Here is a 26,796-nt window from a genome sequence, read left to right as displayed (position 1 = left end):
AGATTTTATAAAAATGGAGTATATTAACAGTACCTTCCATTTCAATAATACGAGTATTATTTCTCGCAAATACAGTACTAATTTTGATAAATAGTTTGACAGATAATAACCAGATGGCGCCACAAAAATCCTAGTGTTTGTAGAATTGTGTGTACGATTTTCGTGCTGTCTAAATGCCGACTAGATTATCTTATATTTTAAGTTTAAATCTATCGCCGTATTATTTTCGTATTTAATTATATAATCATTTTTATCATTTTAAAATTTATTACTTATATAAAATGATTAAAATTTAAACTCATAAAAGTGTATTATTTGATCGTACGGTTCGTTTTCTTTACTAAAAAGTGAAAATTATCTACACGAAATATGAATATTTCATAACGAGAAATAAAACTTAAAGGAATAAAAACATCATAGCGAATTTTATTTAATTTAAACATTATATAGAAATAAAAAAAATAATAATAATACCGACGATATCTATGATTTAGTCGCCATTTTGCGCGTGAACGGCGAAGTCAACAGCTTCTATCATCGTATTGATAAGAACGGTTATTTATTACGTGGCACTTTAGAAATTAGAATTTATATGAGAAAATGTCTTCTGGCGAGGAACAAGCCGATCTTAAAGCGGGCCATCCTCCTGCTGGTGAGTGTCACGTAAATATTTACAATTAAGTCGACACGGGATTAGAAAATGATTATTTAACCGAGAAACTGATTAGTTAAATGATATATTTTTAAATGTGCGTAAGGTAAGTTTTCCTTAACCGTATGCTTCGGTATCGAAGTTGCATTTGAGAAAGGAATTTTCTCAAATCAGCCTTACAGAAGTTACCTTTAGTTACTTTCTACGTAAATACATGCTTAATGAATGATTTAAAAGTAACTTCTACCACCCAGAGTTTCACCAATGCAAACTGAAATTGAATTGTTTATTTAACACATGCACATGTGAAATTTTAAATGACTTATATAATATAAAAGTTAATGCATATATTAAACAGTGTCGACTCGTTTGTTAATGTAGCTTTTATTGCCTTGACGTGCCTTAAATACGAGTTTAAATCCTGTTTTGAATGTGTTTTTTATTTATTAATTAATATTATGTGTTATATATAATATATGTAAATAAATATATTTTTTTTAGATAGTGGAATAAGCTGACGTGGCAGTTTTTACTGTAAAGAGAAATGTGAAAGTAATTGGATTTTTTTTATTGTAAAAATCTGATTGTTTGTAAAATTTTGGCTTGTTTTTTATACGTATATAAATATTTTCGCTAATTTTTATTAACCGTATTTAAATGTTACGACAGAGGTTACGACTCTTTTAATATTTAAATATTAATTTGTTTTGTTTCATTTTTCTAGTAGAAGTAAAATTTCTGAAGAGTAATTGCCATTTAGTTATTGGTAAGAAGTAGTATTAGGTTAATTACTGCAAAAGAAATGGATATACGGGGTGTTTCAAAAAGAATCGTCTAATTTAGAATGATTATATTATGAATAGTAATGAAGATACGCACTTAAGATTAATTTTATATTACGGGGCTAATCTTGAAGTTTTTTTACATACTAAATCATATGTGCTCAATATGCCCCCTTTGGATGCATAGCATATGTCCAAATGGTAGTGAAATTCGTTCCAAACTTTTGCCGGCGTGTCTGGATTTACTGCTGCCATCGCTGCTGTTATGCGGTTTTGCAGTTTGACCACCGTAGATGGAAGAGGAGGCACGTAAATGGAGTCTTTTATAAACCCCACGAGAAAAAATTGCAAATGGTGAGATGCGGCGATTTAGGAGGCTAGTTGTATAAAGCTGAATCGTTAGGTCCCGTACGGCCGATCTGTTGTTGGGGAATCTAATCCTAATGCTCCGGGCAGTAGGTGGTTCGACGTCATATTGTTGACAAAAATTGTGCCGAACGATTGTTACGAACCCACACTTCGCAAAGTGTAGAACACAAAATGATTTCTGTTGTCCGGTTGCCGTCTTGAAAATATCGGTGAATGAAGCGTGCGGGTTTCCTCCGATCGGCAACCACGTAAAACTCTAGAATTTCCTCTTTCTAACAGTATGTCGTTCGATCAAAACAGATTAAAAGCTGAATAGTTATGATTTTTTTAAATCGGATGATTCTTTTTGAAACATCCTGTACTATTAACTTAAAATATACTGTAATCCATAATTAAAAGAATTTGTTTTTATTACTGGATTAAGGTATATTTTCAGTTAATTGAAGTAGTATTGGTTATTGGTATTGATTAGGAACAGCATATTGAGCCCTCTAAATTGTTAAATCCTATGGGGATACTATAGATTACCACCTATGGAATCTATTTGTCCAAAAGTAGGCTACCATTGAACTCATCTCGGTCCTCTGAGTTCAAATATATACATAAAGTCCAGAAATTCCATAGGTGGTAATCTATAGTACACCCAATCCTATTTATTAGGCTATCTAACTCTATCTAAAATAAAAAAGCTGTTATCTTTGAAAAATTGAAATATATTTTTGTTTTAGTAATGATTTCATACTTGATATAAATTTTATTTATCTCAGATTTGTTTTGTTAACAAAAATTGGTAATTCTGATTATATATATATATATAGTTTGTAAATTTAAGAAAAGTATATTAATATAGATTTGACACATACACACACAGATAAAAATATATATATTTAATAATTTTAAGCATATTTGTAAAGAATAATCATATTTATAATGATAGGATGTGATGATAAAAACCTGTAGATAGTGATAAAAAAAATTCTATATGTGATAAGAAAAAACTCATAAGAATATACTTATTATATTATAATGTAATATAATATTATATAATATTATATTATATTATAATGTAATAATAATATACGGGTATCCCTCGTAAAACATGGCACTTCTACGACGTGGTTTTGCTCTATTGTGGTTGAAAATTAGGGATATCCCTCATACAGCACAACTTCCAGTTTCACTCTAACATGGTTTGGGAAATCCCCCATACAAAATTCATAATTTTTAAGTGTAAACTCCATTATTCAATATTTTTTTATTCAAGTAAACATGCATATTGTCTGAAATTTGCCCACAGATTTTAGAATATTGAAATTTTCAATTTGTTTTGTGCCTTTTGTCAGGTTCACTTTCATGAAAACTGAGTAGAATTTTTTCTTCCTAGCTTTATCGACCAGGTGTCATTGTTGTTTTAGACTTTAGCCTTTAAGACTGCTGCTGTATTTTCTTTTTATAGATTAATCTTTGTATTTAGTAAAGTTTATTGAAATATTTTTAGCTAAGTGTTATTAAACTTTTTTTAACTTTAGGTATTACCTACAAATGACTACTTCATTTATAAAAATGACAAATGAAATACGGCAGCATATCGGTATTCGAACACAGATTCTGGAAAATAAATTGCTCATTAGTCGACCGAAAAACACGACACACTAAAACAAATTTTTGATTAATAACATATTTTTATTTTGTCATGCATATAAAAAATTATGATAAAAATAAAAAAATGAAGATGTTGCTGATATTTCTGATCAAGATCAACAAAAAAGCTATGAAGACAACCTACTTTAAAAAGAAAATTCCCTTGTTTAACTAAAATTAATATTAACGCATCATACACTACTTTTAATTGTGATTGTTTGTTAATTATTGATTGCTTTCATAAACATATTTTTCTTAGAAACAATGGTATACTTTTAACTTCTGGAACCTGATTCCATATTTTGTATTAGTCTTTTATTTCATATAGCACAGATTGGCAGAACAGGGCACTCTTTTTGGAACATAACTTTTGTATTATACGAGAGATATCTGTTTAATAAAAAACTGCATTATAAGTATTTTATTCTGAATGATTCTGCTGTAATAATCTTTACTAGATAAACTAAAAATCTACAAGAAGGAAAAAATAACAATTTTATTTATAAATATAATATTTTGGCATTAAAAAGTCAATAACTATAAAATTCATCATTTTTATACATTTATATAATAGCCATTTAGTTATAATCAAAATTGGTGAAAATGAGTTATGATTCTTTACAATTGCCACTATAATTTACAATTAATTGATGGTTATAGGTAATTACTTTTTATTTATGATTCCTTAAATGATAAATGCTGTATTTTGTGTATTATTGAGTTTTTCACATGAAATAAAGAAATTTTAAAATGAAATTTGTTACTTTATAAGTTATTTACTTTTATTATAACCTTTTATAAGTTATATAGGCTATTCATAACTTGATTCAAAAACATCAGTTGTATAGTAATGATAGAAAAATTTTTGAGTGATTCATAAATAAATTAGAAATTATCATAATTTTTAACTTGATTGAAAACATAGTTTCTAGTTCTGTTGAAAATTTATAAACTCATGAGTGAGTCTAGAATGAGAGTCCAGTAATAATCAGTGTTAGTATGCTAGGAGAAGTAGAATATGAAAATAATAAACAAGAACAGTTATGATGCAATTACAAATGAAACACAGAATTTAATATATATTTGATATTCAAAATTTTTTAAGACTTTTGAGTAATTTGTTTTAGTTGAAAGATTGCTTTAAATTAAAACAAAAATAAGAATAGAAACATAGAGGATATAATTCTTGGAATATTAGTGATAAACTCATCTTAAATGAGATCGTAAAATTAATTTAACCATTATTATCAATATCATTATCATCTTACCCAGTCCGTAATATGATTGGAAGTGTTCTTTGTAACTTTAGAATCTTCTCATATGTTCTAGACCAGCTGATGGGCAACCCTTTTTATGTAAGGGCCGCATTTAAACTGACGCAGGCCGCACGTAAGAGAAAACGGGGAAAATGTCGGTAAATCGCAATACTTTATTCATATATAATTATAAATTAGCATAGGTATACTTAATATAGCTTCTGACACTGGTTAAATATTAGTCATTGACAGTTTTAAATTAGTTTCAATGTGTCTGTTAGCCAGTTTCTTGTTTTAATTTTTACTAAATTTATTGCGGAAAAACTATTCACAAACATAAGTTGTAGAAAATAAAGTTTGAATTTTTGCTGAATACCTCCATAAGCTGGGAAATTAATATATTTATTCATATTTTATGCGACACGGGCCACAAAAGATATTACCGTGGGCCGCGGGTTGCCCATCCCCATTCTAGACTGTCAGACGTAGCTATGTAGTACACGTACAGTAAAACCCTGTTAGCCGAGGTTCTATGTTATCTAAGGCAAACTTGTAAGTGAATACACTGCTTTTCTCGTACTTCATAAAAGAAGGTTTAAAACAATAACATGAATTACATAATGATTTGTTTCTGTTACCTTTTATCATTAATTTCGATGTGAGACAAATAATTCATGTTAAAATATCAATCATATTGTATGTGTTAGCTATATAATAAATGATGTAAACATTGTTGATATATATGATTAAATTCACTTAAAGAATAAAAAGAGACTTAAAAGTAACATATTGCATGCCGGCAAGAAAGGCGACACAACTCAAAAATGCAGTATTTTCCAGTTATCCAAGGTGGCGTGGTCCACATTATCTCAGATAATTGGCATTCTAATGTACTTTTCAATTTATGAACATCATTCATTCCTCAGAGTTGTTTATTATAAATTATTTTTACACCTTTTAATTACTTATGAAAATAAAAATAATTACATGTATTTACTGTTAATAAGCTTTTATTCATCAATAGTTTTATTATCTGATTCAAAGTCACAATTTTTTACATAAATAGATTGCAAAGATTAGTTTCCTTTTTTCATTAAAAATTTTACTGTAAATCCTAGGCCAGAAGCAAGGAAATCTGTTGCCTTTTGTGACTTCTAATATAGCCCGATCAATATAAAATGTATAATATAAGAACATTTTTTGACCGCCATTCTTCACATTTTAGAAAAATTAACTAAACAATTTCTTTCAAACAATAATATATTTTTGATGATATTTTTGGTCATTTTACTTCATTATTATAATGTATGCTGTGCATGCTGAATGTATAAATTTATGCTCCTAGCAATATAACAAGCAGCCTTATTAGATCCTTTTGAAATAGGACGTCACTTATTAAAATTTTTTTTATTTCTGTGCTAGACAATTGAAAGATCTGTTACAATTAAACATGTTTTTTATGATGATTGTTATAGCAAAGGTTTATTAATTTTCTATCAGCAGCAGTGCTATTAATGCAATTTTGATCTGTAGCTGTATATTTTGCAATCTTCTCTGATTCCTTATCATTTGTTTTCTATCTCTTGATGTTGTGTTATCTATTATTGACATTTTTTTTTTCAACTATAATTATGTTGAAAAGGAATTTATATTCAGGGTGTTTTAATATGAAAGTTTCATATGATCTTAAATTCAAAATTATTATAATTTGAAAAATATCTTTTATAATTCATCCATGTTAATTGCTTTTCTTCATATAAACATTGTTACTGTCAAGCAATTTCCTTTATACTGTCTGTGTTAACCTTCAATTTCAAAAAAGCTAAGGTTTGATGATAAAATAGTTAACTTCAAACTGCTTAGATAAACAATATACAAAGATTGCAAAGATATACTTTTTTCCCAAAATGATATATTATAAAAATTTTATACATTAACATTTTATATAATTAACAATAATTTACATTAACTTAAATATTTAAAAAATAAAACTGTATTATACTTGTTTTCATTTGTCTTTAGTTTTTCCCCTCATGTATTGTTTATATTGTATAAAGAGCCATGGCAAATGAATTTTATTTGAAAAGTATGATGTTTTTGCTAAATTTTTGATCTTTTTTAGTCCAGATTCATCAGTGTCATCTGAACAATAGAAGAAGGTTCGTATTATTGACTAGAATATTGCCATTAATAGGAGAATGAGTTGTTGGAGATAAATATAAAACAGCTTCATAGTAGGTTTTTTTATATACTGGCCCAAATTTATTATCCTGTAAATTTTAAATAAATGGATTTCTCTATTATTATTTTTAATTCATTTAGTTTGACTATGTTATCATTAACCATTTGCAGGAAAGATTTTTTTTTCATTCATGGATATTAAATATGAAAATAGTTAAGATAATGATTGTTAAAATTGTGTATTCATATCTCAACAGTTAAGATGATATATTTTTGAACTTGTGGCACTCCAAAATTCATCACAGTTAAACTTACATTTCCAAAAATATAATTAAATTGTTAGAAGACTGCTGAAATTTTCCTTTCAGAATAATTTGCATATGATTACTCAGTTTTTCATCTTCACATGAATACAGCTTTCTTCCCTAACTGAGATGGGAAGAAAAAATGGTTCAAATCTGGAGTAGCACTCCAACGATAATACTTATAGAGACTTTGCTTCAAGAGCAGAAGAAATGACAAGATTGGAGCTAGGAACTAGCCCTGATGAAATTAGCAGTGTGTGGGTCTGGATATTCTCTTGCAAAGTTTAAGTATTTAGTCAATTGAGTTAAAAAATGCATTATTTCAATGAATCGTTTTATTTTGTTAAAAAGAACTGGTATTTGTGTCGCCAGTCATCCTGTATCTAGGTCCTCTTTATGTATATGCTGAGCCTTTAGAAAATTTGGGTATATACTGCCACTGGCTCCCCAGCCCACATTACATAGGATACTTTGCAATGATAGAGACAGGCTTACACTTTTGAAAAGTCTGGAGTTTACACTTTACCTTTACAAAATCCACTAACTGGGCCAAATTTATTATATATAGGTGCCACTGCCAGAATGCTCCATGTTTGTCTAGCAGAGCATCTTAAAGATATTATACGTGGGAGATGCTCGACAGAGCTAGCCAAAAAATGATGGAATATAACTTCAATAGTCTTTGGTCACAAGTTTCGCTGATAAAATAATGTGGAGATAGAGAATCTTATTCATATGAGTCTTTGTTTATTACATCAATGTTCCCATGCAATTCTGTTACACTTCATATTTCAGAGCTTCAGGTTGCACTGTTCAATTTGCTAAAATTATAGGTCACGCAGTTATATTACAAAAATGTACTGGTGACAATGAGGCTCCAGTGTTTACATTTTGTTTAAATTTTCTTTATATTCTTATTAACTATTTCTGTGTATATTAATTCTATTAATTTTGTTAGCCATTGCCATTGTATATAACATTTATTTTGTAATGGTGTATAATTTTGTATTTTTATTTCTGAAAATTTTTTATATTCCATGCTCATGTGCAAAGAGCAATTTGAAAATGTGTTCTATCTCTAGATTTATAACATTTCATCTGTCATGTTACCTGAAGATGGTTATATATGGTCAAAAGTACTCATTAATTAAATGTATTTACCAGTAATGCCAACAGACAGTTTTTAGGTTTTCTTTTATCCTTTTATATTAAATAATAGTTTTTAAATACCTACATAGGATTTTTTTTAACCTCTGATTGTCCATAAAAAAAAGACGTGTAAATAACAAAATGAATTTATTACCAAAAGTTAGCTACAGACTTGGTTACTTTTTGGCATAATCACCGTGAAGATTGAGGCATTTTTCATATCTGTAGATGAGCTTTTACATCCCCTCTTCATAGAATGTTGCTACTAGTGAATTGAGATGGCCTTAACGATGTTGTTTTGAAGATCGTCATTAGTCTCAAACCTCTGCCCTCCTAGCCACTTTTTCTGTTCAGGAAAGAGGTGGAAGTCACTCGGCACTAAATCGGGACTATACGCTGGGTGTTTAAAAGTGGTGAAGACGTCCACCCAGCTTGGAACTTTTTAATGTGTAAAGAATTACACCTCTTTCCTGAACTGAGAACGTGGCTAGGAGAGCAGAGGTTTAAGACTAATGACGATCTTCAAAACAACATTGTTAAGGCCATCTCAATTCACTGGTAGCAACATTCTATGAAGAGGGGATGTAAAAGCTCATCTACAGATATGACAAATGCCTCAATCTTCACGGTGATTATTCCAAAAAGTAACCAAGTTTGTAGCTAACTTTTGGTAATAAATTCATTTTGTTATTTACACTTGTCTTTGTTTTATGGACCATTGGAGGTTGAAAAAAACCACCTTCATATTTTTTTAAATGTTGATTATAAAAACATTTCTTTTGAGTTGTCAATTTACTGATTATGATAGTTGGATATAAAAAAACCACAAAATAAACTGGAATGATATATATATATTATACACACACACACACACACACACACACACACTCTCTCACCTAAACTTGAAATTTCCAGCAAAACACCCAAATTCAACATTTAAATGTTTTTGGCCACTCATTAATCGGCCTTCATCAGGAAACATCAAACAAAAATAATTGTTCTATTTATAGAATGTTGCTGTGTTGTACATGTAATTTTTTAAAAATTTTTAAAATCATTTTCGAACGTCGGCTGTGAGATTATATTAAGCAACGTATATTTCCTTCAAGAGTCTAAATAATACTTCCATGCAGTTGGTACAGGATAGTTGGATGTTAGTAGACAGTAGTAGTGTAAGATAGATTTAATATTTATTTATATATAAAAAAAAAAGCACACCTTTTCATACGCTTCCAGCACTTTATAATTCTAACGGATGTTTTCTGTCAAGCCAAAAACATTCATTAGAACTATAAAGTAGTGCTGGAAACATGAAAAAGTGTGTTTTTTATTTATAATTTATAAAAATTCCAGCTTATGGTAGAAGATTTAGTTTAAATATTTATTTAACAAAGTTTTTTGAATATTTTATCATTTAATGTGGAACATGCTTAGAACAAGCAGATTTTCAAAGTTTTATGATGATATATATTCATGCATTTATATATTTGTTTAGAATATAGAGAACAAATCAACTTTTTTTAATATTCAACAAGTATAAATCAGAAACTGCACACCGGGTTGTATAACATAAATTCTACCTACTTGAACCAGAAGGGGTTAGGAAAACGTTTGGTTTGGAAGAATAAACCTCATAAGCACCGGTTACAGGTTCAAGTAGGTAGAATTTATATTCAACAAGTATTAAGATGTGTGTTTATTTCAGATGATGTTCCAATAAAATATAGATCATTTTTAAAATAGTTATATCCATATTGTCCATCTCTATATGGATATCTTCTTCAAATTTATTCAGGTTATACTTGCTGGATTTTTCAGATGTGTCCTACATAATAAGAACAAATGAATACTATATGAATTTTATTATTACATGCCATTTAGGATGAAAATATTGATTTTTTTCAGGTTTTTAAACTATGATGCAACAAACAAAGTAATCAATTTAAAAAGTTTCTGGACAGTTTTCAGAATATATTATATTATATTTTTTGTTAAACAAAAAAAAAATACTTTTAACGAATTTGCTCCACTTTTTTAACCTAAATGTTTTAATAAATTTTAGAATAACTTATTTGTCTGCTTTTTTAATTCATATCTGCTCGGGGGTTGCCACCTTCAAAAACTGGCTTTACCAGCTGATGTGATAACCGGGGAAAGGTAGACGAAAAGACAAAATTTAAAATTTGACCAATAATTTAATTAACGGCTAATCACACTCAAATTGACCCTCAAATTAATTATTTTAGCAAATTTAATTAAAATGAACAAACAGTAAAATCACATTCAGTTTGACATTTTAGTGATTTTTTTTTAAGCCACTTTAAAATCATATTTGAAAATTTAATGTACTATTAATACAGTACCATTTATCAGCCATAACAAAAACTTTCATAATTATAATAAGAAAGTGGTTTTATCATTATAAGTAAACTTACTGAATATAAAAAATAGTTTTATATAATATATTTTTTTTCAATTAAAATATAATTTTGTTTATATTATAAACTGTTTTGCCAGATGTAAATATTTTTGCTGAGTGTCATCCTGGATTTAAAATTGCTGGTCAAGCACTCCAATACAAGCCAAGTGGCAATCCTAATCTGTTCTTTAAATTTAAATTTATTGCTATGAATACTCTAGAATTTATTTTAGAAATTTAGATTAGAGATTCAAAATGGAGTAAAAACTATGAAAATGTTATTGCGAGTAAAACAAATTAGATTTTGAAGACAAATGACAATTATGAATTCATTAATATCTTTAAAAAAATTTATTTATTTTGAGAAGTTATATATTTTTTTCTTTAATTTATGAATTAAATAAACATTTTTTAAATACATATTAATTTTATTAATAGTGAAAGCGGGTGGTATGCGCATAACTCAACATAAACCTCCAGTACATGAGAAACCACCAGAAATCAAAAAAGGAGAAGAGGAGGAAGAAGAAACTGAAACAAAAGCTTCAACAAGGTAAAAAAGAAATTGCTAATTATAATTACTATAATTTTGTTTTGGATAACTTGTGATGGTGTATCCTCATAGAAAATTGCTAGAACAGAAATAAACCATTACATATGCCACCTCATCATATATCCCATGTCTCTCAAATGGCTTTTGAAAGCTTGATACTTTCTGTACAGGTATACCTCGAGTTACGTCTGTGAGATCTGGAATTCCCTCAAAATTAAATTTGTAATAATTCGTTTTAGGAATTTTTCCCTAATATAAACATCCTGCCTAGAAACGGTCCCGGACGAGAAAATATGCGTCCCCGGCCGTATAACTGTCAACAATCCTTTGTTCTTAAATTGTACCCAGATCATCTTGCAACCTTAGTTTATACTTAACGTCCGAATTCATCATGTATTTTGAATCCCGGGAACACCTATGACACCAAGCGTCATCCACCGACGATCACGTGACCTAATTTCCCAGGCAAAAACTATAAAAGCCACTCCTTCCACCCCTCGGGGGAGTCGCTTATCATCTGCCGGACAATCGCCGTCGCTCGTCGTCACCGACTCGGACCTACTGTCCGAACGTCTCCACGCTCAGTCGCGTCTATATAAACTGTGCCTATTTCGGATACTACTCTCGTGGATATCAAAGTGCAAACTCTAAGGAAACTAATTATGAGGTATGAATTGAACTGTAAGCTCTCTCTCGAACCCTATGCGATTTAGGGAAGTTAGTCAGCTTTTGTATTGGTGTCCTTTGTTAAATTTAATAAATCTTGTTGTTATTGTTAACTGGTCTCCTCTGTGTCTCGAATATCGCTTCGCCTTATTGTCAACCCCATCTCACCTCCTATCCACTCACGTAACGCGTAACGCACCGGCCACGTAGCAGCTATCCTGACAAGTGAGAAGAAGAAAAGGGAGGAGCGGCTTCCGCCTACCTCCCCATTCTCACATATTGGTGTCACTCGAGTGGGGTTTCGACCTTTTCAGATCCCTAGTAGGCGCCAGAAATCACATATCGGTTATACCGATCTCACACATTGTTCTCGATTATACGTCATTTGTCAAAAAAGTACATGGAAAAATAAAAATCAAGTTTAAGTCATTTTATTCGACTTTACATCCGTCCGCCACAAATATTGAAGTCGCAATATCACTAGAAAAGCGTTAAAAGCAAATAAAATCATATTAAAATATGTACAATTACAGTAAATGTTAATATAATCATTATAAATCCTAGAGAACGAAACATGAAACATCTGTGTTTTTGTGTTATCTTATTTAATGGTTTTAAGTTCTCATTATTGGCGTTTTCCACCGTAGTTTCGACTTACGTCGTAACTACACAAGAAAATTCGACTTACGTCACCTCTCCTGGAACCAATTACTGGCATAAGGCGAGGTATACCTGCATTTTAGAAGGTTTCATCTGAAACACTGAAAAGTTTTTTTCATTTCACTTGAATGTAGATGTAATTATAAAATAATTGAAGTGAAAAAATGGAATGCTAAGAAGGAATTTCCTAAATTTCTTGTATTAAAGATAAAAATGTCTACTGAACAACAGTTTTCTTAATTACATTGCTTCATGTTTTTATTTTTCAAGTTATATCAATAAAATATATGATGGTGATGATAAATGTTTAAATAAATTTAGAAAAAATTAAATGAGAAAAAAATGCTGTGTCAATAATAATCAATTTGATATAGATTTAATAAACAATCACTTTACTAGAAAACTGGAACTGTATCTGTAGAGAATCACACCTAAATGCAAAATTTCCGGCAAAGAAACACTCAAATTTAATATTTGAACGTTTTTAGCAACTACTTTATCAGCCCTCTTCAGGAAATGTAAAACGATTGATATAGATTTGAATGTTGATTACATATCTCTTATTCACTGTAGAAAATTTTAAGCTTAGTTTAGACTTAGAGTTTACTAATGAAGGGAAAAATGAGAATACAAAAATGATTTATTTTTGTATAGTTAATTTGATTCATATTTCTGTTTCAAAAACAGTGAATGGTAGTAATGTCATTAAAACAAGTTGGCAGCTGATAACAACAGTTTATTTTTATGCTTGCTTCATCTCTTTAGTTACCAAAGAGAAAATTAATTAATTATAATAAAGCAAACACCTAACTAAAACTGAAGAATATAATAATAATTCTAATTATATTTTATATTCTTATAAAGTATATTATTTGTAACTACCATATTTAAATCTCTCTCTCATCTTAAGAAATTTAATAATCAAATAATAATGCCAGATTCTTCAAGCTATAACTTTACATAATACTCTTTGACAAAAAAATCAATGCACCACCAAAAAACAATCTAATTTTAGTGAAACATCATAATCAAATACCTTTTGACCAAATATACTAATGATAAAAAATTAACATACAAAAAATGCACAGTCTGGCTATAGCACATTGAAAGTGTGCATCATGATGGTGTATATAAAGAGTGAGTTTTGGGGAGACCAAACTTTCAGTGGAGTTTGTGCTTATTGTCATTGATTATAAACAGTGCCTCACCATCAAATTTGTGTCCTCTACAACCATATGACAGAGTTTGAAAGGGGACATGTCATTGGAGTAAGAGAGGGTGGATGGACAAATTGACATAGACCTCATCATTTGGGTCGGAGCAATAAACAATTAGACTATGCAGACATGGATGGGTCTTGAGTGGCTAAGTCCACCAAAAAGCAGGTGGGGATGTGTAACGTATTGCCTTTTTAGCAGAAAGGGGACAAAAGAAATGCAACCTTGTCAATTGGACCCACTGCAGTCAGGTAATATATCACTTGTAAGGTGTTGACTTGTAAACAGAGAGAAAACAAAGGAAGTGCCAACTTTGTCAGTTGGATTCACCTGTGGTCAGACGATAGGCCGCTTGCCATATAAAAAAACTACTAAACGTGAACAAGTTGTGGATGTTAATGTAAGCTCCACTCTCGTCGGATAACAGCAGATCTAAATGTAAGCTGTTCACGAAAGAATGATTTGTGATTGGTTGGAAGTTTTCCGTCCAAAAAACCCTTAAATAGCAGAGCAAACGGGAGAGAGAGGAGAGAAGGGCAAGAGACTGGTACACAGTAGTCTTAGGCACTTGGGAAGCCCTCTGAGCATAGAGAGAGTGTTCTCCTCTGGTAAACATCTCAGGGACGGGTTAGTGCGGAGACTGGACTGACCGTGCAGTTGAGCCAACTCCACAAGCTGATTGACAAGCCTCCCCAAACTGTATTAATTTGTTTTGTTTTATTTTATTATGTTACCTCCAAAGCCATGGAAGCCTTGTCTTGTGTACACATGCAACTGTATTAATTTGTTTTGTTTTATTTTTTTATGTTATCTCCTAAGCCATGAAGGGCTTTGTCAGTTTTCCCCCTAAGGGGCTGTTCATACGCATTTTGTGTGTTTAGCACCAAGGCAAGTTAGCCGTTATGGAGCTCCTAATGCCTCAAGTTGTAGAGGCAGTCATTCTGTACACAACTATATGTTTGTAATTTGTATTCATTGATGTTATACAATTGGCTCTCGGATGGCACATTGTAGTCTCATATTTCACACTTTCCTGTCATTCTTTTCTTTTCTTCATTCTTTTAACTTATATAACTCTTCATATTTCTCTTTCCAAGGCTATACCTATTGGTGGAGGCCTTCTAATCCTTTGGTAAATGTAAATGTAAAATGACAGGCCTCCCCAGAGTTTAATAGTTCCCAAAGGCCGACCTGGTACGTAAGACACCGCACTTTGTTGTCCTGTATATATTATGTTGTCAAACTTGTACATTTTACATATTTTGTTTTGTAAATAAACTGTAAATATTCTCTGAATTGAGTGTGGAGGTGTACTTTCTGTCAAACCCAACTCAACAAGACGGAGTTTGGGAAACAACATCACCAGATCTTCACGAGATCTTCACTGGATGGTAAACCTTTCTGAGCTCATGTGCTATATAATAAGCTTACTTAGCTTTAGAGATGTTTGTTGCCAAAGTTTTAGACTTCAAATAATGATATTTAAAGAGATTAAATGAATATGTTTTAATTAGAATAAATGTAAAAAAGCTAATTGAAAAAAGGATGATCAGATAATAAACTGAAAAGGGATTGAAAAAGACAGATGATAAATCAAAATAATTTGATATGTTATGTTCCAGATGATTTTTCCTTACATGCCATAGATTTGCCACCGCTGGCCTAGGATGATGACAGAACAGCTAGATAAGCAGTTGTAGCTGCTATGAGCAGCTGTAACTGTGCCAGAATTATCATTATGAACCATCCAATGTGTGATCAATGCTGAAATGACCACCAAGACCATTGCTAGATGACTACATGAGTTGAATTTATATTAATGCTACCCATTATGCTGACTATCACTGCTCCATAGGCATTGTCAAGAATGATTGCAGTGGTGCAGGACTTAATCAATGTGGAACTGCTCTGATTTGAGGCAAATCGTGTTCAGTGACAAGTCCCATTTTAAACTGAATCCTGCTAACCAGTACAGATATATGTGGAGACAACCATGCCATTGCCAGAATCCTATTTTTACTGTCGGACACCACATGAAAAATGATTAGTTCACCATACCAAAATATTATCCAATTAAAAAAAGAGAACTACTGTCTATTGGTGTTAAACAGTTTTTATTATAACATCATTTCAAACACTTTCAACATTTCATCAATGGCATTCCAGATGCTTTTGTTGGGCCCAACAAAAGCGTCTGGAGTGCCATTTTATTCAATAGCCAGATTCCTTTGAAGGAAATCTGTGTCACCCTCATAGCACAGTTATACGTTGACAACATTCTGAGATATGTTGTGATACCATTTGTTTCCCAGCATCCTGGGCTTACTTTCCAACAAAACAATTTTTGACTGCACACGTCATGAATGTCTTCATGGTTACGATATCCCTTCTTGCCAGTCAGACTACCAGATCTCTCCCCAATTGAGCACATTTGAAGCTGATGGGCTGTTGCTTGTGACTATCTGGGGTTGTCAACAACTTAGACTGCTAATTGAACACTTTGGCAAGAAATGCTTCAAGAGACCATTTGTCAACTTTATGAATTGATGCCTCGCTGGATAACAGCTTAGATTCAAGCAAGAGATGGGCTAACATCTTATTGATTCCCTCACTTTGTGTAACTCTTTCTCTGGAATATATCATCCAACTGTTCCCAAATTGTAATTATTTCTTTTCTTGTACATGTACAGTAAACATACCAAATTTGTTCTAAGTAGATAGTTCCTTCTTGGTGTTTCAATTTTTTTGTCAAAATGTGTATTTATATATTTAACTAGCAAACTGGATTAAAGGTAGGTGATTAAGTCACCATCTTATGTTAAATTTAATAATTAGAATTAAATTAATTAATTTTACAATATTCTGGAAGAAAGGGTCAATCTGGAGCAGGGCATAAATCCTCAGTTCCATTTAACTGATAAGTGATCAATTAAATGCATTACTAATTAGGCTTCTTAGACCTCCATCCAATCTTTATTTACAGAACAATTAATTTAGAATTTCAACTGCATTTAGGCAGTTAACTTATTCAATTAAAGATGAACTATCTTATACAGTAAAGATTTCTTATCTGAGTGCTGCTCGAGGCAAGTTCAGAGATATCAAGGCCCTTCTCTGAGTTGTTTTTTGGAGAAAGTTGTTCAATTACCTTAGAACTTACCTAACTACCTTAGTTACCTGATGTTTTACATCATGCTTTTTTCATTAGTTTTTTTAAAATGGAAGGTAAAAAATGTATAATTCACAATTTTGAGTTGCTAGACTGATTATAAATTATACAAATTACAGTAAGATTTATACTCTGTATAATCCAAAAGAAGGAATAGAAAAGGTGATAAAGGATAGATAAAATTGTAAATTTTTTTTTAATTTTCACTGGAAATTATTGAAATTAGTTATTTTGAACTCATGTAATTATCTTTTAATCTGTACTCCACTCTTTTTGACCTGTGTTTCAAAGAAATATCAGCTAAATTTTTCTGCTTTTCTTTTGTTTGTTTAAGATTATTTTCTGCTATTGAAGTCATGTAATATGTATTGTTATATTTATTTTTATTTTAAAGTAACAAAGCTGATTGCTTTGATATCAGGAATGATACCTTAACCTTTCAGCAGTGGGAGAGTCAGGTATGGTTCTATCCCTTAGTAGTGGAGAATATACCCGAAAAATTTTTAAAGTATTTTTTCATGCAATTTTTCTCATTTCCGTTTTAGAAAAAGTATTTGTAAACAGTTATGTCTAGTAAAGAAAAGTCTTTTTTTATTGTTACATAATTCATTTTTTATGTGAATTTTTTTTTTGCGGTAGTTTTTGGCTAGATTTTGGTGATACCCCCAAAAGAATTTAACGTATATATACGTCCCTCACCACTGCCACATGATCGCCCTCGACGTATATATACGTTCCTCACTGCTGAGTGGTTAAGCATCCCCTGCATATGCCTCTGTGTTAAGCCATCCAATGCAAATTTTTTGTTTTATTTATTCAGTTATTTTTATAAAACATTATAAAGTTATTTTCACTGTTAAAATTCACTGTATAGCAATGAAAAAAGCAGTAAGTTTATAAATTATTAGAATTAAAATTTTCAAAATCATATGTTAATCTTCAAAGTTCTTTGAAATATCATCATTATATAAGTAGAGAATAATTTCTGAATAATATAAATTTATCAGCTTTCAAGATACAAATTCAAATAGAAAGGTCTAATAAATCAATTAAAGCATGGATTGAATGTATGGGAAATGAATGGGAGAGAACTAAAGACAAGATATGAGTACAGGTAGGCCTCCTACAACGCGGTAGATACGTTCCTTGAAAATACCGCATTGTGGGAAATTGCATTATAGGAGACACCAACTTAATACAAAAACTGGGATTCGGTTCTAAAAAGAGAAAAACTGCCTTTTATGGTGTAACATTTTCATCATTTTTTAAATTTATGTACATAAAAAGCTTAAATAAAATTCAACATCATATAAAAACTAAAAAGATTATGATTTCAAGTCAAAATCAAAAAGAAACATAATGTTATGCTCAAATTCAGTCCTCGTCGTCACTTATTATAGTTGTTCGAGAATGTTTGACTGGCCTTATTTCAAGATCTGAGCTTGTTCCATCAAGTTCCACTGCACTTATGTGATCCGTTGCGATTTTTCTATTATGTGAAAGATAATTCGTTTCTAAATACCCTAAACCGTGTTGTAAAAGTACCGCGTTGTAAGAAAATTTCCACATTTTTCCAACCGCATTGTAAAGGTACCGCGTTGTAGGAGGCCTACCTGTATATAGTTTGTGCCTTTGATAGACTTGGGAAAAATTGTGATGAATAAGTATGGTGCACAAAGAATTTTTCATGTTTTTGAAGACAATGAAAAAAGACAGTCTTAGTTACTTAGACAAAGCTGTTTGATGATTTTGTAAATTGCAGTTTAAAATTGGAATATAATCACATTCAATTTCAAATTGAATTTTAATATGAGTAACCGACAGGTTATTTACATAAAATTATGATATACGCTTGTTTTTTTTTCTATTGGATATATAAATTCTAAAGTTTCACTTTTATTTCAGTCCTCCAAAACAACAATTAATTATTTCTGGAGTTCCTGTTAGAGTAAGTAAAGTTTTAGTATTAATATAAAAATGATTTCAATAAACTATAATGCTGTATTGGAATATATATATATTTCAAATCAATAAATTTAGCATTTTTAAATTTAATGCTTGTTATCAGAACATTTTACAAAACAGTTTAGTCCAGTGGTTACCTAGCAGCATTCTAAAACATTTTAAAGCATTTTAAAATACTTAAATATCCAAACTTACGATAAGAACACTAGGCGTCATTCTAATATACCTAATCGATATCAGGAACAAACATTGATTTTTAGATAATCATGAGTTTTATTAGGTTTAACACTCCACTCTTCTTTCTCTAAACTTCTTGATCACTCTGAATGATTTTCTAAATTTGATCTTCACTAACAAACATCATACTATCGAAGCTATGTTTTCCTGCTTAATAGCCAAATTCACATTACTTCACCATCCTTTTTATTTATTACCATCATTATCAACATATTTAGGCATTTTTCATATATCTAAATATTTTTGGTTAGTTTTGCACATACATTTTTTACATTTAATTGTTCTAACAACTGGAGAAAGGAAGATGGAAATATTTAATTTTCCCTTTGTCTGTCTTTAAGATTTGTTACTCTACTAATGCATTAGTCTATAATAATAATCTTGTTAATAATATGATATGAAATATAATCCTGGTTATTATTCAATGACAATAATAAATAAAGCCTTCAGTGAAGTCTAATTAAAACAGTGAATTGAATCTTTTAGAAATAAAATTTTTTGATACAAATACTGTATTTACTTGCATATAAGACAAGGTTTTTATCCATTTTTCATTGCTTCAAAAACCTAGGTTGTCCTATACACGTGAGCGAGGGAATCTTTTCATTTTTGTATGATTTTTGTAAACTGTGTATTTGCATTTTTCACCGGATTCTCACCTTCTGGTGTTTAAAAACAAAAGTATTTATCTGGATCATTTGAATCATTCTTGTGTATTGTCAGGAGTAAAGATGAATAACAATAGGAAAAGCAAAGCTTTTGAATCTAATTTCAAAATTACACGGGAGCCCGATATAAGTTTTAATTCATTCCCACGTGAAAACAGACGATTACTTGGAAATCAGAATTCGAAGAAACTCATAAGTTTAATTGACGAAAAGTGGATTCGACTGTTAAGAATTATCAAAAAAAGGTTCCCAATTGTCCATCTTTACACGAACAAATTATGTTATCGATTTTACAAGATTTTTCCTTAAAGTTTAAAATGCCAGTAATTTTTGCAGGATAATGTGTTCGTTTATGTTCATTTGATATTTTATTTGTTATTAAACGAAATAAAATTAATTTATTAATACAATTCCAATTTTCTTAATTTTGATCTTTAAAGTCACACCTCGTCCTACGTGCGAGGTAGTCTTATATTCGAGTAAATACGGTATATTTTAATGAGATAATTTTCCATTGTTTTTGTTTCAGCAGTATTAAAAGATAATTTATAGATATCATAAAAATGAAAAAGATGAAGACTAAAGTTTTACATATTTTTCACATAATATGATGATAAATTTAAAATGATATATTATTAAAAACTAATTTTAATTAATAAATACTTAAATTCAAATATCAAATTATTGGAAACAGGCACTATTCGACGTAGCTGTAAAATAAAGTCTACAGTTTATCAGTTTTTTCAACTTATATTTAAGTTTTTTCACTGATAAGGCATATATTTTATTTGTTTTATCAAATTGTTGGATAGATATTATTTAAATTTTCTTCATAGATTAATGATGACATAACATTTTGATCAAAGTTTATAATTTTTTGTAGAAAATAAACAATAGATATAAAAAGTCTTACCGTTACAACACATTTATTTATTTCACGAAAAGTTCAACATTTTTAGCAATTTCCATTAAATTGTCTTCAAAATAGTTGTTGATGTTTAATTTTCAAAATATTAACTATTTTTTGCATAAGAATAAGTCACATTTATCTTGGAAAAGTATTAGAAGACTAGCTAAAAATTTGTCGAACACAAAATAATTAGTGCTTAACATGTTATGTAATTGTATAAGCATATTATATTTTGATGACTCAACGTAATTTCTTGTTTTTCATTCATTTTTTGTTAATCGTAAGATAATTTGTTTTAAATAAATTATGTATTTTTGATATTCAAGATTTTGATTTTTCAATTTTGATGATGCAAGTTGAATTACAAAATATGTTAATTTTTAATTATACTTTACAACTTGCATTGAATTAATATAGAATTGAAGAAAGGAATTAATATGTAATATAAATTAATTTAACAAGGAATTTTATATTATTAATGATACACACAGAATGTGTATTAATGTAGAATTATTGTGTTAAATTATGAGAATTGCGTAGAATTGTGTTAAAATATGTAATTTTTACATTTTAAAAAAATTTATAAACTACATTAGAATTTATTGTGGAATAAGCGAAAATTAGTATTTAAATTAATGTTCTCTATATTTTTGAATTTCCTTCTTCTAGCATTAATTTGATTTTGTAAAAGAAAAAATCTGACAATTGGATGCAACCAATTAACTTTTTTGGAATACAAACTACTTGTATTGTTGATTCTCCGTACAGTTTGTTGTCATCAAAATTCTCACAGCTGTCCTTAATTTAAAATCTGTTTTAAATGCATGTGAATTCATCTACAGTAGTGGCATTAATTCTAGACACTAATAATTGGCATTAATTCAAGACAGTTTTTTCGTATTGTCAAAAAATGTTTTTTTGATATTTAAATGGTTGTTCTAATCTTACATCTTAATTCAGTATGTAACAAGTCAGAAGTACTTATAATTTTTTATACAAGAATTTCTGAATTAACCTTTTGATCAGTGGCAAGAGCAGTATTGAATGTCATATGTTTATTTTAACAAATCACAGGATAACATGTAGGTATGTTTCAGTATTCAATTAGGAGAGTTTGAGCAATCACATCTAACAGTTTTGTCATTTTTAGCAGGTATTGTTTTGACGAGAGATCTCTAAATTTTGAGGTTATGTGAATACGATAAAACTAAATTATGACTCCTAACAAAACAAAACATGCTGATTGGTCTCTGACAAAGAAAAGAAGGCTACACATTTAAAGAAATAGCAATTAAATTCAATGATAGAGCTGTGAGAAGAATCTGTAAATGTTTTGCTGAGATGGGACTGACAAAAACAACTCCGAGAACAGGCTCGGGTATTTTTGGTTTTCTGCACGATGTGAGCAGATTCTGTTCTCTCTCCTTGCAAGACTCACAGATCATCAAAAGATATCAATAAACTTCTGAAAACATCTGGTATGCAAATTGCTGACAGAACTGTTAGAAAAAAGTTGTATGACAATGGTCCATGAGCAAAGACACCAAGAAAGAAGCCATACTCAACAAAAAACAGAGGCAGAAACATACCAATTGGGCTCTGGTACACAAGGAGTGGACACAAGAAAACTGGGGCAAGATAATTTGGAGTGACAAGACAAAAATTTGTATCTTTCAAAGTTTGTCAAGTGCACTACGGCAACCATTAAGCATCCTGTGAGTGTAATGGTGTGAGCTTGCATGGCAGGACGTGGTATTCAACATCTTGATGGAAAAAATACCAGGAAGCAGTATTGAAAGCTAAACAGCTGCTCACCATTGGGAATTTGAAAGTGATGCATCTTTCAATAAGATGGACACCATCTCATACAGCCAGGAGTTGTCTAAAGTGGTTCGGGGCACCAAAATATTACTGTCTTGCCTCGTCCAGGAAATAATCCCGACCGAAATCCAATAAAAAATGTGCGTCCAGGCCGAAAGTGTCGGTGCCAGGCCACAATCCCAATAACAAAACAGAGTTGAGAGAAGCCAGCATCCAAACTTGGTTCAGGATGATCATGCAACAAGATCTCAGGCATCTGATGGATTTAATGTCTCAAAGAATTGAGGTAGTGATAACAGGAAAAGGGTATCCAACAAAATATTAGAAATAAACTGTTTTACTTCACGGTATGTATTTAAAATGAAATCTTACGAGTAAAGCATTCTTGTAACGAATGCTGTTGTTTCACTAAATAATTTTATTAAAGTTATATAAATTTATAGTATCAAATTCAATAGAAAACATTGTAATACATCATCCTTTGATTAGAATACTGAATACTGCATGAAATTTGAGAGAATGAGGAAAATTGAAAAAATCTACTAAAAGTGTCCATAATTAATGCCACTACCATATATATTATTACCGTGTCCTCGTTTTATTTATTAATACAGTAAGCTTGATCTGCACATAATTTATAAAATTTAATTTTTTTCATACTTCGCAGTAAATGCCGTCCTGTATCACAACAAATGATACGGGACTGAATTTGTAGAGGAAAGAAATTAGATTGTTGACTCATTAATATATTGAATCTTGTTCTTATTTGTTTTTATATATTTATTGTAATAAAGTTGGAAATCAGTCTTGGAATTTAATTGCAAGATAATTGTACATGCAACAAGTGAAACATAAATATGATTTTTCAATTTTATTAAAGACAGATTGCATTTTTAATATATATAAAATGTCAATAAATAGATTTAGTCTGTCAAGACAAACTATGATTTATTCTAAATTATTCTAAATTATTTAAACTATGGTATTCAACATCTTGATGGAAAAAATACCAGGAAGATGTAGTCAGATTGACAAAAAGAACAGAAAATCATACAAAAAAAATCTGATTATCCAAGTCTTTTAACTACACTATCGAGATAAATTATATAAGATGCTCGGATAACAAATAAATATAAATTTACTTATTTCTGTATGCTTAAACAAGTATAAATGTATTATTTTTGAAACTGGAATGGAATGGTTTGGGTGAAACAGAAATTTCTGAGGTATTTAATTTTGAAAATTTCAAACAGTTTGATATTTACTACATCTATAATAAATCAGTTTTGAATATTGAGATTTCGTTAAGTTTTAAAATAAAACTTTAAATATTTGCCGATATTTTTCAGGGCGATGCCGATTTTCCTACCGAAGCGGTAAAAGCATTTCATACAAAACCGATGCCTTCTCACGAATACAGGCCGGCACCGAGTAAGCCAAGCATGATCCACCAACCGAGGAAATAGTTACCGCCTTCAGAAACCACACAGAGAAACGACACTTCTGCACTTTGTCAGATGCATTTAATTTTGATATTTACTTTTTAGTTCGTCAAATAAGAATTTATAAATTTGAAAAAATTAAACAGACGACTCGTCAAAGTGCACTTCCAAAGATCGAGTGCGGTCTGCTCGAAAAAAAATATCTCGTTTTCCACGTTCGACTTTTTATACCGTTACGTTCGAAAAAATAATAATCGTCATTAAATCGGTCTTCGTATATATAATTTAGAAGTTAATTCTCTTCAAAAAGTGAGATGGTTTTACAAATTAAAAGAAAGTGTATGTATATACATTTCTCATTTTGATTTTCCATACATGTATAAATGATTAAATTTAAGTGAAAGTTATATTTGAAATATATAATTAAATTTTAGGTAAATTGTTATAACAAAAAAATGATGTCAAATTTTGCATAGTTTAAAAAGATTTGTGTGTGCCTTTTTATCTTGCTCAATGAGTTATGTTCCTAATGACTTGGTGGTAATACTTTCAGTTATTGGTTTTATTTAATATTCTTTATTGGAAAATATTTGCTTTGTGAAAATCTCATCTCACTTAAAAATGTTAATGACTTAAAAATTTTATATTCTTATAGATTTAAGTCTTAAGAGAAGTTGTACTTTTTACTATTGGTGATAGTGTATATTCTGTTGATGGTTTATTACTAATATTAATGGTGTCAGTATTTTTGTATTAAATGAATAATTTTTGGGACCAGAAAGATTGCTCGGAAAGAAACTGACAGAATGCACGAAGAGTGGATCTCGAATTTTGAATTGTTTAAGTAAACAATTTTTGAAGCTGGTTTTAGATTATTTTCTTAAGAAAAAAAAAATTCACTTTAATTTTAAAATACCTTAATTATATACTTTGAAATTACAGATAATCTTTAAAAGTGTTTTTCTACTGTAAATTTTATAACTACAATGCAAACATATAATTTAATTATTATTTTTTCCTGTATATAAATCAATTTTGGTGACGATTTCCTCAGGGAATTAAAAGTATTTTTGTATGAAATTTTCTTTATTAATACACAAAGAAATAGTTGTAGGTTTCTGAAATAGAAATTGGTTGAGTTAATAATAGTAAGTTGAAAATTAGGAATAAAACAGACTTAAATTTTTATCCGATTTCTGTATATCCACAAAGTTTGATCATTTCTGCCACAATATTCCTGGAAAACATCTCTGATTTTAAAATTCTAGTTTAAATATGTTTCAGTTAGGTGCTTGATTCTAAATAAAATAGATTTTTCAGAATTTATCCCATTTTTTAAAATCTAGGATTAAGAAAGCTTTCGTTGAAAAAAATATACCGTTTCTTATAAATCCAAATGTCGTAATTTTTATATCAAAAATTCAAAATTTGTTGAAAATCTAAAGAAAAGTAAAAGGCAACCGGAAAAAATTGCGCCATAATGCAATTGGGTTCTGTTTGAACGTTCGCTTTTAGGTTAATGTCACACAACTCTCGAGCACGTTGAAGCCATCCTAATGCTCGGATCGATACATATTTGGAAGAGAACTATTAAAAATAGGACGATATGAATATATTTAAAAACAGTATTATATGATGAAAATATCAATCTGTTTCTTTTTTTTTTTCACAATTGTAAGAATACTGTCTAAAATATAACTTATTGTTCAGTATACAGACGAAGGCATTTTCTATCTTTGAGAGTTAACGATGGATGTTTTAATTCTTCAAATACAGTAGAGAACCGAAAATCGGATTCAATTGGGGACTGGGGTTATTCCGATTACGGATTATGTACTAAAAAATATATTAACCTGTCCGATGTTCAAATTTTTCTCCGTTGCGTGTCGCTTCGTGTTGAATTTTCGTCGATTTTAAGCCTAACGAAAATTTTTATAATAATCATCGAGGCTATCGTATCGTTAAAAATTATTTCTGCATTTTGTACAAACAAAATAAATATATTGAAGAATATAAAAACATGAAAATTATACTTTAGAAGTAAATTTAGTATCAAAAACGTTCGATTCGGCACGACACAGTCCGACTGAAAATCGTTCCGATTTCCGGCGATTCCGATCACCGGGGTTCCGATTAACGAGTCTCTACTGTATTTAAAATGAAAACAAGCATGTTCATAAAGAAAACGGATAAAAGAACGGTAGTAAGTCTCGTGAAAAGGGGGAGAAAAGCTACGAATTAGACAATTTTTTTATTAAAAGTCAAAAAATGCGTAACTTTGTGAGGTTTTATTTTTAAAATAACTTATCAGTCAATAAGAGATGGCGGCATACACAATTATTTATGAGATTTTGTTATAAACTATAGTATATGTAAATGAGGATGTTTGTTCGCTATACACTCCTAGACCGTTCGGCCAATTGCTACGAAATTCGGCAGTTGCGTTAACACACTTTTAACGTACGTAATGTCGTACGTACCACCCCATAATATTGATTTAATTTCTATATATCGATTAATTTCTGTCTGCATTTTATTGCTGGCTTTACATGTAACGCCATCTATTAGAAAAAATTAACAAAATAATTAAATTTAATTATGAATATATTTAATATATATTATAACATTAATATATATATATCTTATGGACAAAGTGATTAATATGGGCATTATGAATATTGAACAACAAAATCGGGCTTTGTAATAAATTTGAATAATGTATCAAATTGACCGG

General features: G+C 29.9%; 1 protein-coding gene and 1 long non-coding RNA gene across 2 annotated transcripts; both read left to right on the top strand.

Moving 5' to 3' along the window:
- The first annotated feature begins 485 nt into the window (after positions 1-485).
- Positions 486-24,927, top strand: LOC136980355 (death-associated protein 1). Its single transcript, XM_067276451.1, has 4 exons — positions 486-652; positions 11,193-11,307; positions 18,925-18,967; positions 23,970-24,927. The coding sequence occupies exons 1-4, from the start codon at positions 601-603 to the stop codon at positions 24,084-24,086; spliced, it is 327 nt and encodes a 108-aa protein (XP_067132552.1). The 5' UTR covers positions 486-600; the 3' UTR covers positions 24,087-24,927.
- LOC136979940 (uncharacterized) lies at positions 1,153-6,917 on the top strand. The gene is made up of 2 exons (XR_010881466.1): positions 1,153-1,204; positions 6,823-6,917. It is a non-coding gene; the product is annotated as an uncharacterized lncRNA (long non-coding RNA).
- Positions 24,928-26,796: the final 1,869 nt, after the last annotated feature.

Source organism: Centruroides vittatus, unplaced genomic scaffold (genome assembly GCF_030686945.1).
Source record: "Centruroides vittatus isolate TY-2023 unplaced genomic scaffold, ASM3068694v2 contig_1159, whole genome shotgun sequence".
NCBI lineage: Eukaryota > Metazoa > Arthropoda > Arachnida > Scorpiones > Buthidae > Centruroides > Centruroides vittatus.
The sequence above is the reverse complement of the archived record's forward strand: the minus strand, read 5'-3'. Positions and strand labels throughout refer to the sequence as shown.

Coding starts and splice junctions, on each gene's coding strand:
- LOC136980355 (XM_067276451.1), top strand. CDS start 601: ATGTCTTCTGGCGAGGAACAAGCCGATCTTAAAGCGGGCCATCCTCCT. Junction 11,308..18,924: donor GAAACAAAAGCTTCAACAAG/GTAAAAAAGAAA, acceptor CTTTTATTTCAG/TCCTCCAAAACAACAATTAA. Junction 18,968..23,969: donor TTTCTGGAGTTCCTGTTAGA/GTAAGTAAAGTT, acceptor GATATTTTTCAG/GGCGATGCCGATTTTCCTAC.